The sequence below is a fragment of the Bufo gargarizans genome, chromosome 10, assembly GCF_014858855.1.
Source record: "Bufo gargarizans isolate SCDJY-AF-19 chromosome 10, ASM1485885v1, whole genome shotgun sequence".
NCBI lineage: Eukaryota > Metazoa > Chordata > Amphibia > Anura > Bufonidae > Bufo > Bufo gargarizans.
The window spans coordinates 110,872,022-110,890,833 of NC_058089.1; the positions used below are offsets into that span (position 1 = coordinate 110,872,022).

The window sequence follows — 18,812 nt, forward strand, 5'->3', positions numbered from 1 at the left end:
TTTGCCACCACATTGAGCAGCACGTATGTTGTGTCTTGATCAGTTTCCGAGATTGGCACGGTTTTTGCGCTTCTTAAAGGGGTTGTGCAAGATTAGAAAAAGCATGGCCTCCCTCCTTCAGAAACAGTGCCACGTCTGTCCACTGGTCGTGCCTGGTACTGCAGCTCTGCTCCACTGAAGTGAATGGGGCTGAGCTTCATTACCAGAAACAGCCCGTGGACAGGTGTGGTGCTGTTTATGGAAGAAAGCAGCCATCTTTTTTTCTTTCTAATCCTGCATAGCCACTATGGGCGTTGCTTGGTGCGGACAAGCTGTGACATATCCACGGCATAATCTGCATGAGTTATGTGGCGATTTTGACACGAATTTAGCTGCGGATTTCACCCACATAAATAGACCTGCTGCAGATTTAAAGTCTGCCCCACAGGTGATGTCACGTGTGGACTGCACTGCGGAAATCTTCCCGTTGCGCGTGGATGAGATTTTTTAAATCTTATTTTCTACATTCAACTCCTCTACACAGAATCTGCAACGTATCCGGTACGTGGGGCCGTAGCCTCAATTGAGCGCAGGTTTCCATATGCTGCTCTATGTATAGTACTCAGCTCACTGTACACTCGTCACATAGTTATGCTCCTGCACAGGAACGTATTTTTCTTCCGTTTCCATTCCGTTTTTTTACAGGTCCATGTGCGGAACCATTCATTTTAATGGGGCTGGAAAAAAAACGGAAATGACTCTGTGTCCATTCTGCAAAATAATTAGAACATGTCCTATTCTTGGACAAGGACCGGCATTGTTACGATGGACCGCAAAAAAACGGAAATCATCCTTTTACTTTGCAGACTGCAAAATACATACTGTCATGTGCATGAGCCCTAAACTATATACCGGTAGTAATTGTTATATTCAAATATAGACCCTACCCCCCCATCTAGGAAAAGGTGGTCTGCCATTTTGCCCTGTGCTGATGCAGCCAGTACACAAGTCCTTGTATTCATCACGTAAGTGAATGGCGGCAGTAATGAGTGTCCAGCAGCGAGGAGGGCGAGTGACCCCGACAGATGGCTTCTCATTAATTGTTGACCCCTTGGTGACAGGCACCATTTGGCTTTTCTGGCAGACAGAGGCAGCAGATTGGATATCCTTAAATTAGGGACAAATTACTCGTTGCGTTACTGAGAGGGGGCCCCAATTTGTGTATAACACATTGGCAATGTAAGGGTTAATAAAGCGTGCACGTATACCGCAAAGTACTAGAAGAATCACTCGGAGCGAGGGACTACTGGATACGTGTAGATATAAGTACATGGTGAAGAATATATACTAGACCAAGATCAGGACTACTAGCCCCAGCGTCTCCTCTGTGTTGTGGGTTGTAGTAGGGATGATGGGGCTTGTGACTTCACAGCAGGATACTGATTCAGGATTTACAGTTTTTGCTATAGGTGAGTAAATGTCAGTGTCCTCTAGCGCAGTGTTTCCCAACCAGTGTGCCTCCAGCTGTTGCAAAACTACAACTCCCAGCATGCCCGCACAGCCAAAGACCCTTGGTCTCATGATTGGTGGGCATCCCATTGTTCGGACCCACACTGAACAGATGCTTGTCCTCTAGCCTATGGTTAGGCATAAGTTTTAACTAAGTACAAACCCAATCAGTGTATGAGGCTGAGCTGTAATGCCAGGCAGACCTGTGCAGTCCCAGTACAGTCTCCATATACAAACCTATGTTTTAGTGGCCATGACCACCGCAGAGACCTCTGCCTGTCCTCCCATGCCTCAGACGGAAGACAAGATGAGGAAATATGGGTAGGAGAGTATGTGGCTGGGGGCATGACTCTGGCACCATCCAGGGCAGGGCATATGGAGGTTGTTTGCTGTGGCTGCCTCTATGGAATTGCAGGCGCGCTGATGTGATGACTCCTTGGCCTGTGTCCGTCAGTCTGCACCTGTCCCTTCACAGTTGTCTTTGTGGGATTATGAAGGATCAGCCCTGCTCTCGGCATTCCCGGGATCCTGTGAGCTGCCTAGAATGAGACCCTCCAGGTGTTCCCAGCCAGACTTCTAGGTACCAGTGTGGTGGCACCTGTGCCTTCAAGCAGCTGGTCTCAGTGGCGGTGCCCATGTGGTCACACCGGCTGCTCACATGGTGTTGATGTTCAGGTAACAGAAGACGTCCAGACTCCATAGGGAGCAGTGATAAGGATCAGACATGGCAGCAAATGTGAAGAGGAGCAGGGATTGAGCTTCCTAGTCTATAAATCTAATGTCAGCACTGTACTGACCTGCAAATGGTGTACATGGAGAAGAGGACCGTGGTGAAAGAATAACCCTATAGTAAAATATAATACATTGAGAACAAAAGATACTGAGAATAAAAAGTACAAGAATAAAGGGGGAGATTTATCAAACTGGTGTGAAGTAGAGCTGGCTTAGTTGCGCATGTCAACCAATCAGATTCCGCCTTTCATTTTTCACAGCTCCTTTGGAAAATGAAAGGTGGAATCTGATTGGTTGCTATGGGCAACTAAGCCAGTTTTCCTTTACACCAGTTTGATAAATCTCGCCCAAAATGTTTTTGTTCTCAATCTTTAGTGTCATTTAGTCTCTGACTATTCATTTTTTATCCTCTTGTATTTTTTATTCTCTTTTATTTTTTTTTCTCTTAGTATCTCTGGTTCTCAATTTATGATCACATATATTTTATTATAGTGTTATCATTTTACTACGGTCTTATCTGCTATTATTACCCTTATTATTTTTTTACAGCCTGTGCCTGGAGGGTTCTGACTTTCTGCTTGTAATTGTTTAGCTCTGTAAGCTACATAGAGCATAGTCACTCGGCACATAGGGCTATCCATCATTTTGGGAAGGTTGAGCCTCTGCTTACATTATTAGATTATATGGAGAAAGGAAGCGGGGGGGATGTAACTTATATCAGTATTTTAAGGGTACCTGCACAGGGTGCCGATTTGTGGGCAGAAAATTTGCACCAAAACTATGCCCTCCCCCAAAAAACGCCACACACATAAATCTGCCCTATTTTTCGGTGATGTTGGTGCAGATTTTCTGTTTGTTACAGAGGGTGCTGAATCACACTAAGGGCTCATGCACACGGCCGTGCCGTTTTTTGCGGATCCGCAAAAAACGGATGCCCCCCGTGTGCCTTCCGTAATTTGCGGAACGGAACAGGAGGCCCATTATAGAGATGCCTATTCTTGTCCGCAAAATGGACAAGAATAGGACATGTCTCATAATTTTTGCGGGGTCACGGAACGGAGCAACGGATGCGGACAGCACACAGAGTTCTGTCCGCATCTTTTGTGGACCCATTGAAATGAATGGTTCCGTATACGGACCGTTTAAGGAATCAAAATACGGTCCGTATACGGAATGCAAAATACTAAGGCCTCTTGCACACGACTGTATGGCTTTTTCAGTATTTTGCGGTCCTAAAAAACGGATCCGCTAAAAATATGGATGACCGTGTGCATTCTGTTTCTTGTGGAACGGAACAGCTGGCCCCTGATAGAACAGTACTATCCTTGTCCGTTATGCGGACAGTAATAGGACATGTTCTATCTTTGAACGGAAACGGAAGGCATATGGAGTACCTTCCTTTTTTTGGGGGGGGATCCATTGAAATAAATGGTTCCGTATACGGAACGCAAAAAACGGAACGGAAAGGGGAAAAAAAAAACGTTCGTGTGCAAGAGGCCTAACAATTGACATGCTTCTGATTCTAAATTTCCCCCCATCTCAGTCACTTTTCCAGCACTATATAGGGCCTCATGCACACAACCGTTGTTCTGGTCTGCATCCGAGCCGCAGTTTTTGTGGCTCGGATGCGGACCCATTCACTTCAATGGGGCAGCAAAAAATGCGGACAGCACTCTGTGTACTGTCCGCATCCGTTGCTCCGTTCCGTGGTCCGCAAACAAAAATATAACATGTCCTATTCTTGTCGGTTTTGCGGACAAGAATAGGCAGTTATATTAATGGCTGTCCGTGCCCTTCCGCAAATTGCGGAATGAACACGGACACCATCCGTGTTTTGTGTATCTGCAATTTGCAGACCGCAAAACACACAACTGTCGTGTGCATGTAGCCTTAGGCCTCATGCACACGACCGTTGTTTGCTTCCGCGTCCGTTCCGATGATTTTAGCTTTTCAGGTGCGGACCCATTCATTTCTATGGAGCCGTTAAAAAATGCGGATAGTGCATCGTTTGCCATGCGCGTCCGTGATTTGTGATTCCAGTCCGTCAAAAAAATATAACCTTTCCTATTCTTGTCCGCGGAAAATGGTTCGCGGACCCATTCAAGTCAATGGGACCGCTAAAAAATGCGGAGGCACACAAGATTGTCATCCGCGTCCGCTTTAGTGCTAGTGCTATACCGAGATGGCCATCGCTCTGTCCCCGTCCTCATTGGGGCTCACAATCTAAATTCCAAACTAACTTCTCAGTATGATTTTGAAGTGTGGGAGGAAGGAATCTCATGCAAACATGGGGAGAACATACAAACTCCATGTATATGTTGCACTTGGTTGAGTTTGAACCCAGGACCCCAAGGCTACAAAGCCACTAGATTCAGATGCTATTAGGGGCGTATGGAAGCCTCGGGGAGAACCATCTGGTGTTTGGCGCGAGCTGCGTGGTGTCTTCTGCTCAGCATAATTCCCTGAGTGGACATTCACAGTGGTCGCACACATTTTGTGTCTCCATATTCTGGCTTCGATGTGTCTAGAATTATCATGCACCCGGAGACGTTACCTAATCTGCAGAATCACAGCCGCTCACCTGATGATTGACAGCCGTTGCAGCTGCGGATAAAGCGGCAGGAACCGTAGACATGTTAAATTAGCCGCACTTCCTGCCAAATCTGCAGTGATTCTGGTAATTGTCCTGTAAGTGAGCCGTATGGCCAGTAATTATGTAATCTAAACCAGGAGGACAGGTGTGGTTAAATCGTCGCATAATAAATCTGTAACATTTCTATACTGTGGGATCTCTGTTCCTGGGAAAGCTGGGTGACGAGCAGTATGGCTTTCATCACACTACATCTCAGTCCCAACTAGTCTTTTCTTCATCCAGGGCAGACATTCAGGTCCTGTATCTAAGTACTTGTTGGCACCCGGGGCACATGCCATTATGATGAAGCTAATGTCCACCTTGTCCCACAGGTCATCAGCGTGACACCTCAAGATGAAGAAGTCCGTGTCCTGCATCTATGGCACCAGGGAGGCAATACTATCGGCGGGGTGCAGAGGTTTAAAAGAGCCTGGGTGATTCCTACAATTTCAGTCTCTGAGAACATGAAAAGCATCCCCTCCCAAGTCGTGCAGGTAAGGAAGGCAGTATGCGGGGGGAATGGCGCGCGTAACTGTGGGAACTGTGTGTGTAGACATTTTCCAGTATGCAGTGGCATGCCTTCCATGGAGTAGACCCAGGGTCAGCAACCTTCAGCACTCCAGCTGCTGAGAAACTACAACTCCCAGCAGGCACACTTGCTTTGCTCTTCTTGTAACTCCCATGGAAGTGAATGGAGCATTCTGGGAGTCTAGTCTCACAACAGCTGGAATGCCGGAGGTTGCTGATCCCTGGAGTAGACCAAGCAGCTGCTACTTTTCCTGTTCCTTGCATAGATCCACTATATTTTCCAGCGGCCACCACCAGGGGGAGCTCAGTACAAAGAAATAAGTTGAAGGTTCCATTTATATCAATGGAAACTGTACAATTATGGACTGAGCTCCTTCTTGTAGTGGATGCAGCCAGCAAGTTTTATAATATACTGCGTGTAGCGAAGTACGAGACATTGAGTTGTATGGAGGAGAATTTATCCATGTATTTATGCCAGTTGTCTGGTGTAAATATATGAAATAAGATGTTGAGAATGAACTCCATATTTATGAAGCCCCTGTTCCTCTTTTTCCAACATGGAAGTCAGATAAAGTGGGAGGTGATGTTCATAAAAAAAAAAAAAAATCATACATTCATCAGAAATATGGGGAGTTGCGCTTTGCATTTTGCATTGCCTAGGAGTGTTTGACACACACGTACCAGGGCAGCGGACCCGAAGCTAATTTTTGCTATAGGGACCCATGAGATCTGTCTGTATGGATAGGCCCAATAGAAATTGCAGTGGCCGCTCTCTATGGCTTCTGAGATTCCTGGATTCTGCATCAACTTATCAAATAATAAATGGAAATTTATGCAATTTATAAATTTATGGAAACTTTCGCTCCATATAGTTGACTGGTTATCATATTAATGCTGCCCTCTAATGTACACGACTGGAATTACATGGCACAGACATTTGTAAACGGAGGTGTTTATGATAAGGTTCTGCGGCAGATGAAGTGTGAGGTTCTGCAGCAGCTGGGACACAGTATTGTATAATACATTGCAGCGGCTGAAGATCTAGGGCACTACATTTCAGTAAGTGGTTGCACAGGAGAGAAGGAAACTCCTGCAAAGCTGGAAAAGATAAGCATTAATTTGCATCTGTATAATCATCAGTGGGACATTTATACAAGTGCCATTTACAGACGTGTCGGTGGAAATTTTCCATGTATAGAACAGTTAGTTGTACAATTTTTATTGTGTCTGCTCTTCTTTTAGATTAAGTCAGATAAGCAATACCAGAGCAGCGTTATCTACAGCATCAAGGGGCCCGGAGTTGACGAGGAGCCCAAAGGATTCTTCACTATTAATAAGACAACCGGAATTGTGTATCTGAACGCAATGTTGGATCGTGAGAAGATTGATCGCTTCAAGGTATATCATATATCCTCATCTGACTGGTGTGCCTGACCATGGTGCGGTCACTGCTGTACACGTCATCGTACAAGTCATCATCTAATGTTGCACTGTAATGATGGAAAGTATGGTTTTTCTTCACCGAGACTCCACTGTCCTTTCTTCTCTCCCTCAGCTTCGTGCCTTTGCACTGGACAGTGATGGAGCTCCCCTCGAAGACCCCACTGATTTAGAGATTGTCGTTCTGGATCAAAATGACAACCGTCCAGTGTTCTCACAGGCGCTGTTCAGAGGATATGTCCTGGAGAACGCAATTCCTGGTAATACTGCCATTGCCAGCAAGTAAAGTCATGTCTATAGCGGTGGTATATTCTGCAGGTGCAGGGTCCTTCTATATGCACAAGCTTCAGTTATGAAGCTTTAGTCCCAGTTATAAAAATCATGAGATGAGAGTGTACACCTATAGGTCAGTGATGGCGAATCTTTTACAGACAGAGCGCCCAAACTGCAACCCAAAACCCACTTATTTATCGCAAAGTGCCAACACAGCAATTTAACCTGAATACTACAGTCCAGTATAATATATGTTCCATGTACTTTATTATTTAGCTGTAATAGCCTGCCTACATTCTGTGCGCTGCTCTGATGAATGGCAGGAAAAGTATAAGGCATATTGGTACACCATGGACTCATTCCAGGGTGCGGGTGCCCACAGAGGGGGCTCTGAGTGCTGCCTCTGACACCCGTGCCATAGGTTCACCACCACGGCTATAGGTTGTAACCATCTTGTGAACTCCATCCTATAGGAACCCTGGTAATGAGGGTGATCGCCACCGATGCAGATGATGCCAACACAGACAACGCCCACCTGAAATATTCCATCATCCAGCAGGACAGTCCAGAGATGTTCAGTATTCACCAGGACACTGGAGAAATCAGGACCGTCCAAGTGGGGCTGGACAGAGAGGTAAAGCAGCCCCCTGGTTAGATATATTGATGGGATCGTACTGGAATATTAACCAGATTCTTGCCTCTGTCCATATAGGGGATGGGATCGTACAACCTAACTGTACAGGTGGCCGATATGATGGGAGATGGGTTATCCAGTACCGCCAGCGCTGTCATTTCCATAGGTGACCTCAATGATAACGCACCTCTGTTCACCCAGGAAGAGGTATAGTAACAAGATTTTCTGTGATTGTCCACCACAAAAAGTGTATGTGCGCCTTCAGCATGGAGTTGTATGTTTAATTGCATCTATGTATTGAGTCGCGCTTCCGTATAGTTTATTTCCTTGTCTTTCATTGTTGTAGTTGGTCATGGAGGTCCCGGAGCAGAGCAGTGGGTTAGATGTCGGCAGAGTGAGTGTGACCGACAGAGATCTCCGAGGCTCCCCAAACTGGATGGTCAAATATGCAATCATCAGTGGAGACTCCCAAGGTGCATTCTCTGTTCGCACTGATCCACAGACCAATGAGGGTATTCTGGCCCTTGTCAAGGTAACACATTACCTGCACATATAGAAGATACTCTGTAACTGATAGGATTGAATTTACCTGGTTTTGTGGCCTGTAATGACTGAATATTTAATGATTATAACTAGATCACAATGTAATAATACATAGCATTTGCAGTACCTCCTTATAGCCTCCAGATGGTGCTGTGTGCCTTCTGATTATCCATAGCCCAGAATATCGGGATATTTCCTAGGGCAGTGATGGCGAACCTTTTAGAGGCCGAGTGCCCAAACTGTAACTCAAAACCCACTTATTTATCTCATGGTGCCAACACAGCAATTTAACCTGAATACTACAGTCCAGTATCGTATATATTCCATATACTTTATCATTTAGCTATAATAACCTGCATTCAATGCGCTGTCTGTGATGTTTATAGTACGCCCTGCAGGGCTGATGAATGGCAGGAAAAGTTATGACCATGGTCTTTTTCCAAGGTGCAGGGTGCCCACAGAGAGGGCTCAGAGTGCTGCCTCTGGCACCCGTGTGCCATAGGTTCGCCACCACTGTCCTAGGGCATCCAGACCTACTGCTGTTACATAACAATCCCCATGGGTACAGCTTTAGGTATGGGCACAATGTGTGAGATGTTTACCCCTTGACTGCAACATTCAGTTCCCTTGCATAACATGTTTGAAATCCAAAGTATTTGACACCTAGGATGTTTCTGACGGCCAAGTACCTGGAATGTGGTAAGGCTCTGTTCACAAAACACCACGTTTCACAGAAGCCACAGCGTTCTCCGGATGTTTCGTAAAATGGATGGGTGGCGCATGAAGAACCCCCTTTGTGTCTGCTATTTGATTTCCGTCTTATGGATTCCGTTATAACCATGTTATAACGGAATGCATAACAGTGATGTGAACCTGGCTTTACTTTGTAGTTACTTGAGCGCTTGGTTCGATAGTCTTCACGTCAGCCCCCAGACTAAGGCTCCATTCACACGTCTGCAACGTGTTCTGTGGATCCACGGAGCCGCAAAACACGGAAAGCAGCAATGTGCGTTCCGCATTTTGCAGACCGCACATTGCCGGCACTAATAGAATATGCCTGTTCTTGTCGGCAGTTGCGGACAAGAATAGGACATGTTCTATTTTTTTGCAGAACGGACGTGCGGATCCGCAATTCCGTGTCTGGGCAGCATATCGTGCTGCCCCATAGGAATAAGAGGATCCACAATTCCGTTCCTGCAAAATGCGGAACGAAATTGTGGACGTGTAAATGGAGCCTAAGGCCCCGTGCACATGACAGTGTCAGTTTTGCGGTCTGCAAAATATGTATGTGGTCTGTGTGCTGTCCACATTTTAACGGGTCTATGGTCCACATTTTGCAGACATAGGGGCACATTTACTAAAGTGTTTGCTTTTGTTTTTAGTTTAAAAAAATGCTAATTAAGGCTACTTTCACATTTAGCGTTTTCAATTCCGCTATTGAGGTCCGTCATAGGATCTCAATAGCGGAAGAAAATGTTTCTGTTTTGTCCCCATTCATTGTCATTGGGGACAAAACGGAATGCACCAAAATGCATTCCGTTCCGTTTGGTTGCTCTCCCATCGCGGACAGAATAATGCTGCGAGCAGTGTTTTTCTGTCCGTGATGTGGTGCGGAGCAAGACGGATCCTGACACACAATATAAGTCAATGGGGATGGATCAGTTTTCTCTGACACAATCTGGCACAATAGAAAACTGATCCATTTCCCATTGACTTTCAATGGAGGTCATGATTGATCCGTCATGGCTATAGAAGACATAATACAACCGGATCCGTCCTGACACACAATGTAAGTCAATGGGGACGGATCCGTTTTCTCTGGCACAATAGAAAACTGATCAGTCCCCTATTGACTTTCAATGTAGTTCATGACGGATTCGTCATTGCTATAGAAGACATAATACAACTGGATCCGTTAATGACAGATGCATGCGGTTGTATTATGGTAACGGAAGCATTTTTGCAGATCCATTCATACTAATGTGAAAGTGGCCTTAGACGGTCTAATTTTTGAGTTGCATTTACTACTGAAATTGCGACTAATTCAGAAGTTTTGCAACTGTTTTCTCACCTATTTATGTGGGTGCTCCTTTTTTTTTTGCGCCTGAATTTGTTTGCAAAAAAAAAAATAATCAAATTTCTATTCCACCCCAGGGCTGGCAAAGTGTGACTGTTTTTACATTAAAACTCGCACTTTTCTGGAGAGGTACGAATTTCTCTGCAAAGATGCAACTTTTTTCATGCACAAATAAATTAGACCAGTCTAAGTGGATATGAACCCATCTAACACCAGAGGTCAGACTAATACCAATACGCCCAGTCTAATTCATCAACTGCTGTGCGACCTTTAATAAATACTCGGCAAAAGAAAGACTGCCGAATGAAATACGCCTAATAGATGAGTTTGATAAATGTGCCTGATCATCGGTGTGCTTTCTGCATCCATATATCCGTTCTGCAAAAAGATAGAACATGTTCTATACTTGTCCACAAAACATGGACCCATTGAAGTCAATGGGCCAGATTTATCATGACTCTGACAGCTCACTCCACTTCAACATATGGCTAAAGTCAGTTTTAGCCAAGTGAGATTTATGATCGGCCCTTTAAGACTGTAATAAATGTGGTTTGACGGTAGCAGTTTATCCGTCAGTAAGCGGCTTTACAAAAGTCGCACGTTTTTATGAAAAAGTCGCACGTTCTATTAAAAAGTCTCATAGATAAGCATGGTCCTCACTGGAGTGAAATTGCGACTTTTTTGCAACTTTTTAAATAGTCCCAATAGTAAATCTGTCTAGAGATTCATTTACATAAGAAAACACGCCCACTTTCAGAAAACTGGCGAGCATAGTGCAGAGCAGAAAAAAGTCGCAAATTTTTGCGCAGTTTAAGCGATTGCGCAAAAATTTGCGACTTTTTCACTCCATTATTCTGACTTGAGCTAATGATAAATCTGGCCCAATGTGTCCGCAAGAAATGCAGATGCAACACGGACCACATCAGTATTTTGCAGATCTGCAGTTTGCGGGTCGCGAAACAGATACGGTCGTGTGCCTGGGGCCTTAATGTCCAAACATGTCTCTGCTGGTTCAGCGTTTACATAGCTTGCTCAGTTGTAGGGTCTAATCTGTATTAAAGCTTTGTCATTGCTGGTACAAATGGTAGGTAAGTTATAAGTGATGTTTCTGGCAGCAGCTTTGGGTGTGAGTAGAGTATGTGCACTTTTTAAAATCAATCTAATTAGGAGTTGGGTCACATCACAGTTACTAAACCTTATGTGATCAGAACTGGGGCTAAGGTTTACAGGTTATCCTCTATTGCTGTCTTTCAGCCTTTAGATTATGAAGCCAATGCCATTCATAACCTGACTGTGTTTGCGGAGAATGAAGCTCCACTTCTGCCCTCCGTCCCCCGCACTTCCCGCTCTCAAGCCCGGATTAAGGTCATTGTGAAGAATGTGAATGAACCCCCAGTTTTTTCAGAGAACCCCATGATGGTGAGAGTGAAGGAGAGGATTAGCCCAGGAAGTGTGATTGGTGTCTTCACTGCAAAGGACCCGGATATCGGTCTGTCCCAGGAGATCCGGTGAGACGTCTGTACAATATCATGACCGCATCTGTGCTCATTCCCATAGAGAGATCGGGGAACTTACAGCTGCACCATCTTACTTTCTACAGACAGGTTTTCCAAGTTCAGAGTTGAATACTTATGTGTAGACTTAGTAGTGCCCATGTAGTTAAAGGGATTGTCCAGGTTTTTTTTTTTATAGCTGATTTCTTAAAAAACAACAGTACACCTGTCTACAGGGTGTGTGCTAGTGCAGTGTATGATACTGAGCTGAGATACTCCATGCAATCTAGTCAGATGTGACAGTAGCGTTTGGTATTGAAGGTAATGACATCCAAAATAGTTACTCTTACCCTCTATTGTTGTGAGGAGTCACAATGTCGCACTTTGCTGATATTGCCCGATCAGCATACGGGATGCCTGCGCTGCTTCCTTGGTTCCTACCTGTGCCAGAGATGCAGCCGTTGGGATGAAATAATCAGAGAAGAAAGAGGAGGAAAAGATTGGAACCTCTGTATCGGCGCCGTCTGCAGGAGTGCAGTACCAGGTGAGTATTGCTAAAAGCAGATCAGTCAAAAGTGAAAATAAACCACTATCTGCTTTTACCAATACTCACCTGGTACTGCACTCCTGCAGACGGCGCCGATACAGAGGTTCCAATCTTTTCCTCCTTTTTCTTCACTGACTAGCTTAAGAAGAAAACAACCATGATTTTTTTTTTTGTCCTGGACAACCCCTTTAAGGGTAGGGCAATTTTAATGTTTCCTTATGGAAGAGACAAAAGGTTGCAATGAACTATTGCTTTTTTTTTTTTGTGTGTGCAAATTTTTGTCCTTGGGGAATCATTAAAGTTGCAGTAATTTTGTGATATTACTGCAAATCGTGGGCAACTCTGTGGAGCCCTACACATGTTATCAGTAAATCCTGGAGGTGTCTTTTGTCAAGTTACTTAAAGGGATCCTGTCACCTTTACTATGTTGCCCTCACTGAGGACAGACCCGTCTGTCACTGCTGTGATGGCACTTTCAGAGTACTTATCTCCCTTGCAGCGCTAGTGCAGGCTTTGGCAGGTGAGTTGCTGGCCCTGCCTCCGGACAATGATCGACCTGTTGTGCAGAGGAAACAAACCTGTCCATCGCCATGCCGAAGAGGGGGTGGGCAGCGAGCCTCATTGGACTCCTCTCCCTTGCAGCGCTGCAGCCTTAGTCAGGTCAGAACTAGTGTTGAGCGAACTTGTGTTTTCAAGTTCGGGGTACAAGGTTTGGGTTATCGTGGTGGAATCCATAACGGAATTCTTAGATAACCCAAACCTTGTACCCCGAACTTGAAAACACAAGTTCGTTCATCCCTAGTCAGTACTATAAAAGTCACAGCAGTGACAGACCTCTGAAATCACGGTCTGTCACTACATTATCCTGCCCTCCGTTGGAGCAGCAATCATAGTGCAGCTGACAGGTTCCCCTTAAAAACTATATTCAACCATTTCTTCATTACATCTGTTTTCGGAAAGCTGGATTACAACCAAAATGCTTGACATGCAGAAGCTATCAGCCAGCTTTCTCTGCTTCCATAGAAGCCGTTATAAAAGTTTTATATTAAGCGATCAACTACTTGTGTTCTCCCAGATATTCTTTGATTTCTGACCCTGCAAACTGGCTGCTTGTGGATGCTCAGACTGGACAAATAGGGACCAGATACAGCATGGAAAGGAAGTCACCGTTTCTCGAGGGAGGGTGGTACACGGCGCTGATCACTGCTGCTGACAATGGTGAGAGCACAGGTGGATATGCACCTCACTGCACGTTTCTAAAAACTGTATGTCTGATGTACTGTATATAAAAAATAAATCCTACTGTGCCATACTGGGATCTGTAGTTCCACAATGTAGATGTCACTCCTGTATTTCAGCTGTGCCGCCGCTGAGCTCCACAGGGACACTATCTGTGGAGGTGATAGAACTTAATGACCACGCTCCAGTGCTATGGCAGCATTCTGGGGAGCTGTGCAGTAGTCCACACCATGGTCACGGGATACTGCTGAGCGCCACAGATGAAGACATGCCACCCCAGTCACACCCATTCCACTTCCAGCTGGATCAATCCTCTGTAGCCCTGACCCTTAACTGGAGCATCAGTGACGTTAACGGTAATTAAAAAAAAAATTGTATATATTATACAAAGCATTTCAATATCCAGGTCCTAGATCATGGGAGACTGCTCCGGTGACAATACAAGCTTGGCAGTATTAGTTCAGGTGCTGCAACTCCTGCTTTTAGGTCTTGGTACGGGAAACATGAGATTATCTTGAAGTTTATACTATGTGAATATTTGTATAGCAATTTATCTCGGTGTTGGCAGTCAGTTTGGCCCTTCAAAGGTCAGTGCTTTAGAACAGAGCGCTCTGTAAAATACTTATGCTCCACTAAGCAAATCTTGCCTCCCCCCTCCACAGGTACCCACGCCATGCTGGAACTGCTCACTGAGGTGGAAGAAGGAGTGTACACTCTGCCCTTGCTGGTATCAGACTCTGGCGACCCACCCTTGGCACAGCTGCACATGCTGAATGTGTCTGTATGTCGTTGTGATGCAGTTGGCATCTGTCGTGGCAGTGCAGCTGCTCTCTTCAGTTCCGGAGCGGGTATCAGCCTAAGTGCACTCATCATTATTCTAAGCAGTGTGGCCTTGTTATTGGGTAAGTCTGGATCCTTACCTGAAGTTACACTTTGCTTCTATTTGTGCCAGCTTAAGGCCCCTTTACAATCCTCAACTGAGCAGACTATTGTCTAGACCAGGGATCAGCAACCTTCGGCACTCCAGCTGTTGTGAAACTACAACTCCCAGCATGCTCTTTTCACTTGTGTGGGAGTTTAGAGAAAAGACAAGCAAGTGTGCACAATGGGAGATGTAGTTTCCCAACATCTGGAGTGCCGGAGGTTGCTCACCCCTGGTCTAGACGGAAGCATTGCATCTCGAAAATCGCCTGCTCTTTAGTGAAGGAGCCTGCAGCATTTACATACAGTGATCTCCTCCACAGTATGGGGAACAGTGATCACTAATGTCATCGCTCGTCCCCATAAAGAATCACTGTTTCCCGGCAGCAGAGTGCTGTTTAGATGGCACGATCTGCTGCTGGCAAACAATGACTTAGGTGACCACACCAACAAATCATATTACCTGACCTTGAGTAATCGGCAGCATCTTTACACTGGCAGATTATCGCTAACGAGCATCCCTACTAATGCTCGTTAGTGATGATCTGCCCGATGTTTGGGCACTTAAAGGAGCCTTTAGACTGCAATAGCTTTCTGTCCACCTTACTGATGATGTCCGCAGTGATGGTCAGTTCGTAGTGTTCGCCGGCGAACACATGCGGGCTGCCATTTTAGTAAGGCAGACTCACCCGTCCAGCGATGCACAGGTAAGCCCTTACCGCGAGCCGGTCTGAAATCAAATGCGGTCACCGGGAGCAAGCAGTTCCGAGAACAGCTGCCGGGGGCCTTCATCGGGCTGTTCTCAGAACTGCCTGCTCCCGGTGACTGCATTTGATTTCAGACCGGCTCGCGCCACAGGTAAGGGCTTACCTGTGCATCGCCGGATGGGTGAGTCTACCTTACTAAAGATGGCAGCCCGCATGTGTTCGCTGGATGCCAGGGTGTAGATGAGTAGTGGCACTGGCTATGTTGCCATTTTAATTCCTTTAGTCTAAACCCAGGGATCAGCAACCTCTGGCGCTTTGTCTTTTCAGAAACTACAACTCCCAGAATGCTTCATTCACTGCTATGGGAGTTAGGCCTAGTTCACACGACCGTATGGTTTTTATTGTTTTTTGCGGTCCGTTTTTCACGGATCCGTTGTTCCGTTTTTGAGTTCCATTGTGTTTCCGTTTCCTTTCCGTTTTTCAGGTGCATTTATTTCTAAAACATTCTTTGTTTTTTTTAATGCAATTATTCACATAGAGACACAGACACAATTTAAGCAAAATACAATAATAATAAAGGGGTAGTCCAGCCTAAAAGAAAAATCTGTTTATAGGAGTTTAAAATAGAATATCACCTACTAATGCCCTTGAATTAAGAGGTGCCTCTGTCTCCAGATACCAGTGCCAACCCGAGCACCTCCACTCCTGGCTTGTGTCTGACACAGTTTCCTGACTGACTGGCGCATTCCTGTGTCATGGCCGATGCATAGGCAGAGGAGCCGCTTCAGCTATTGACATGAGCCAATCAAGCAGCCCTTTCCCAAACCGCACTGGTCAAGACACAAGCCGGGCCCAGCCCTGATAGCTGGAGACTGAGGCGCCTTTGTTAATTCACGTACGTTAGTAAGTGACATCTCTTCTATTTTAAACACATACAAATAGATTTTTTTCTTGCGCTGGACGACCCCGTTCATTTTATTTAATAACTTATACAGACAAAGGATTGGAACGTTTTGTTGGCTACAGAGGAGGCCTGCTGCAGTCATTATAATCAGCAATGTCATGTACAAAGAGCGCCCCCCAGAGCATATATGAGACTAAAGTATTAATACACAGACAAAAAAGTGAAGGTGTTCCAAAAATCAAAGGGCTGAGACTAGAATAAAGCTGTTAATAGATGTTACCTCCTTGGTAAACAACTCATCTGTACTTATCCCTTTAAGACATGTCTGACATGAGGGGGGCGTTAAAGGGGTTATCCAATCCCTAGAATGACCCCCAGAATGGGCCCCTCCTCTAGAGCATACTTACCTGCTCCCCTCCGGATCCCTGCCCGGACCCCACTGCATCTTCCCAACGCGTGGGAAAATATCCGGCGTCACCCACGATGCTTGGGAGACTGGTCACCGCCGTGGCCTGCTATTGGCTACTTCCCCTGTTGCTGGAGAGATGCAGTTGTGGCGGTGCACGGATCCAGAGGGACACAGATGAGTATGCTCTAGAGGAGGGGCCCCAGCATTCTGGCAGTCCTTATAGGGATCGGATAACCCCTTTAAGCTGCTGACATTTTCAGTTTGTTCACAGTCTACATATGTAGAACGAACGATCTCCATATAAAATGTTATTAAAGTGCATTTTTAACATTATAGTCAATGGGAAGAAAAATATCGCAAATAAAATCACATGCTGTAAAGGTGCAGAGGCCGTCCCTGTTCACACACAGCTATTTACTTGTACCATATAAACAAATGTGTCAGCTGTAAACTAGGATTATATGGACGGCTTCTAATCTGACAAACCAGTTTCCTGATCCCTATCCACTCCCTGTAACAAACTGTGGACCGAGGGGTACTGCCAGAAGCCTTGTGTGCCCAAAGGGCGTTCTCTTTACCAACAATAGGAACAGATCCTGGTTAGAAGCCTTTTTTGGGGACCTCAGATACAGCCTCATAAAACATAACTGTAAAAACCCATTACAAATAAAAATAAAACACATTTAGGCCGAGTACACACACAGCAGCGAAAAAATTCCCCTGCGTGTGACACCGCTTTAACGTCATTCAGCTGTTTACTATTACAGGTTTAAAGGGGTTGTCCTCAGGATATCAGACGGGGGTCAGCCTCCCGACACCCCACTGATCAGCTGTTTGAAGAGAGTGCTGCGCTCCTGAGAGCCGTCACAACCCCATCGGTGAGCAGTGTAATTACAACTAACCTGTCCCATTCTCTTCCACGGGACAGCTCCTTCCTATACACTTGAGTAGGACGGATCCGTCCCATTGAAGTGAATGGGGCCGGCCGTGATGTAATTACACTGCTCACCGCTGTGATTGCGACAGCAGACAAGACAGCTCTTGTACGAGAGCGGCTTTCTCTCCAAACAGCTGATTGACAGGGTGCCGAGTGTCCGACCCCCTGCCGGTCTGATACTGATGACCTAACCTGAGGCTAGGTAATCAATATAAATAAAGTGGACATCCCTTTTAAAGGGAACCTGTCAGCTCCGAACCTTCCCCACCCCAGTGAGCTCAGTCAGGCTGTTCTCTGCTGGAACAGTTAAACTGAGGTGTGAACCTCCCCTAGGCCGGTGTATCAGACATTTCTTTGCCACTGTGAACAATAGAAGGAGCTGCCGGGTCGCAGTGACATGATGCCGTTATGGCCGACTGACCCTTGTCACCTGTCCCCAGTGTTATGAAGAAATGAAAGGTGTGCTTTACACGGATGTATAGATGATGTTTATGGTGTTTGTTGCAGTTCTTGCTCTGCTGCTTCTCCTGTTTCGCTGTACGGCTAGTAACACAGCACAGAAGAGGTTACTGTCAGACTCTGAGGACGATGTACGGGACAATATATTCAACTACAATGAGCAAGGAGGAGGAGAAGAGGACCAGGTACCGGAGTGCATTATAATAATAAACCCTTAAAAGCGGCTGCCTCTTTATCCCACCACTCTTGTCAGTATTGTAAGAAAAAAAAAAGCCGCACCCCTTTTCCTAATTTTTTACAGCCACCAGTTTCTGCACCCCCCCCCCCCCCCCTCCTTCACGGACAGCAGAAGGCAGTGAAAACTAATACTGTATTCTCATATCACATAGGATGCCTATGATATGAATCGCCTCAGGAACCCAGCCATAGCAGTGCCACCGTCACCTCGTTTCAAGCCTCCAGTCCGGAGAGATGCTCCTTACAGTCAGACCCTTCCTCGCTATCCCCAGAGGCCCACTGAGCGACCTTCAGACATTGCAGACTTCATCCACGATGTGAGTTCTTCACTTCTATCATTTCCATGGTTCCGGTGCCTTGTGACTGGGATGTAACCACTATTCCTTTGTATCTTTTTTAGGGGTTGCAGGCAGCAGACTCAGACCCCAGTGTCCCCCCATATGACACTGCATTGATGTACGATTATGAAGGCGAGGGGTCAGTTGCTGGGACCCTAAGTACCATCTTATCTAGTGAAGACAGTGACCAGGATTATGACTACCTGCAGGAGTGGGGTCCACGCTTCCGCCGGCTGGCAGACATGTATGGCGACCAGTGACTATGAAGAGACAA

At 45.8% G+C, this 18,812-nt stretch overlaps 1 protein-coding gene across 1 annotated transcript in view; it reads left to right on the forward strand.

Moving 5' to 3' along the window:
* The window catches only part of CDH15 (cadherin 15), a 33,288-nt gene extending 14,478 nt beyond the window's left edge, over window positions 1-18,810 (forward strand). Inside the window, exons 2-14 of the mRNA XM_044269564.1 lie at window positions 5,185-5,346; window positions 6,623-6,778; window positions 6,936-7,080; window positions 7,567-7,727; window positions 7,806-7,934; window positions 8,074-8,259; window positions 11,602-11,855; window positions 13,463-13,605; window positions 13,746-13,982; window positions 14,289-14,528; window positions 18,012-18,148; window positions 18,353-18,517; window positions 18,601-18,810. Coding sequence (XP_044125499.1) covers window positions 5,185-5,346; window positions 6,623-6,778; window positions 6,936-7,080; window positions 7,567-7,727; window positions 7,806-7,934; window positions 8,074-8,259; window positions 11,602-11,855; window positions 13,463-13,605; window positions 13,746-13,982; window positions 14,289-14,528; window positions 18,012-18,148; window positions 18,353-18,517; window positions 18,601-18,798 — 2,313 coding nt within the window. The 3' untranslated portion in view covers window positions 18,799-18,810. The remainder of the gene's footprint in view (window positions 1-5,184; window positions 5,347-6,622; window positions 6,779-6,935; window positions 7,081-7,566; window positions 7,728-7,805; window positions 7,935-8,073; window positions 8,260-11,601; window positions 11,856-13,462; window positions 13,606-13,745; window positions 13,983-14,288; window positions 14,529-18,011; window positions 18,149-18,352; window positions 18,518-18,600) is intronic.
* The last annotated feature ends 2 nt before the right edge of the window (window positions 18,811-18,812 follow it).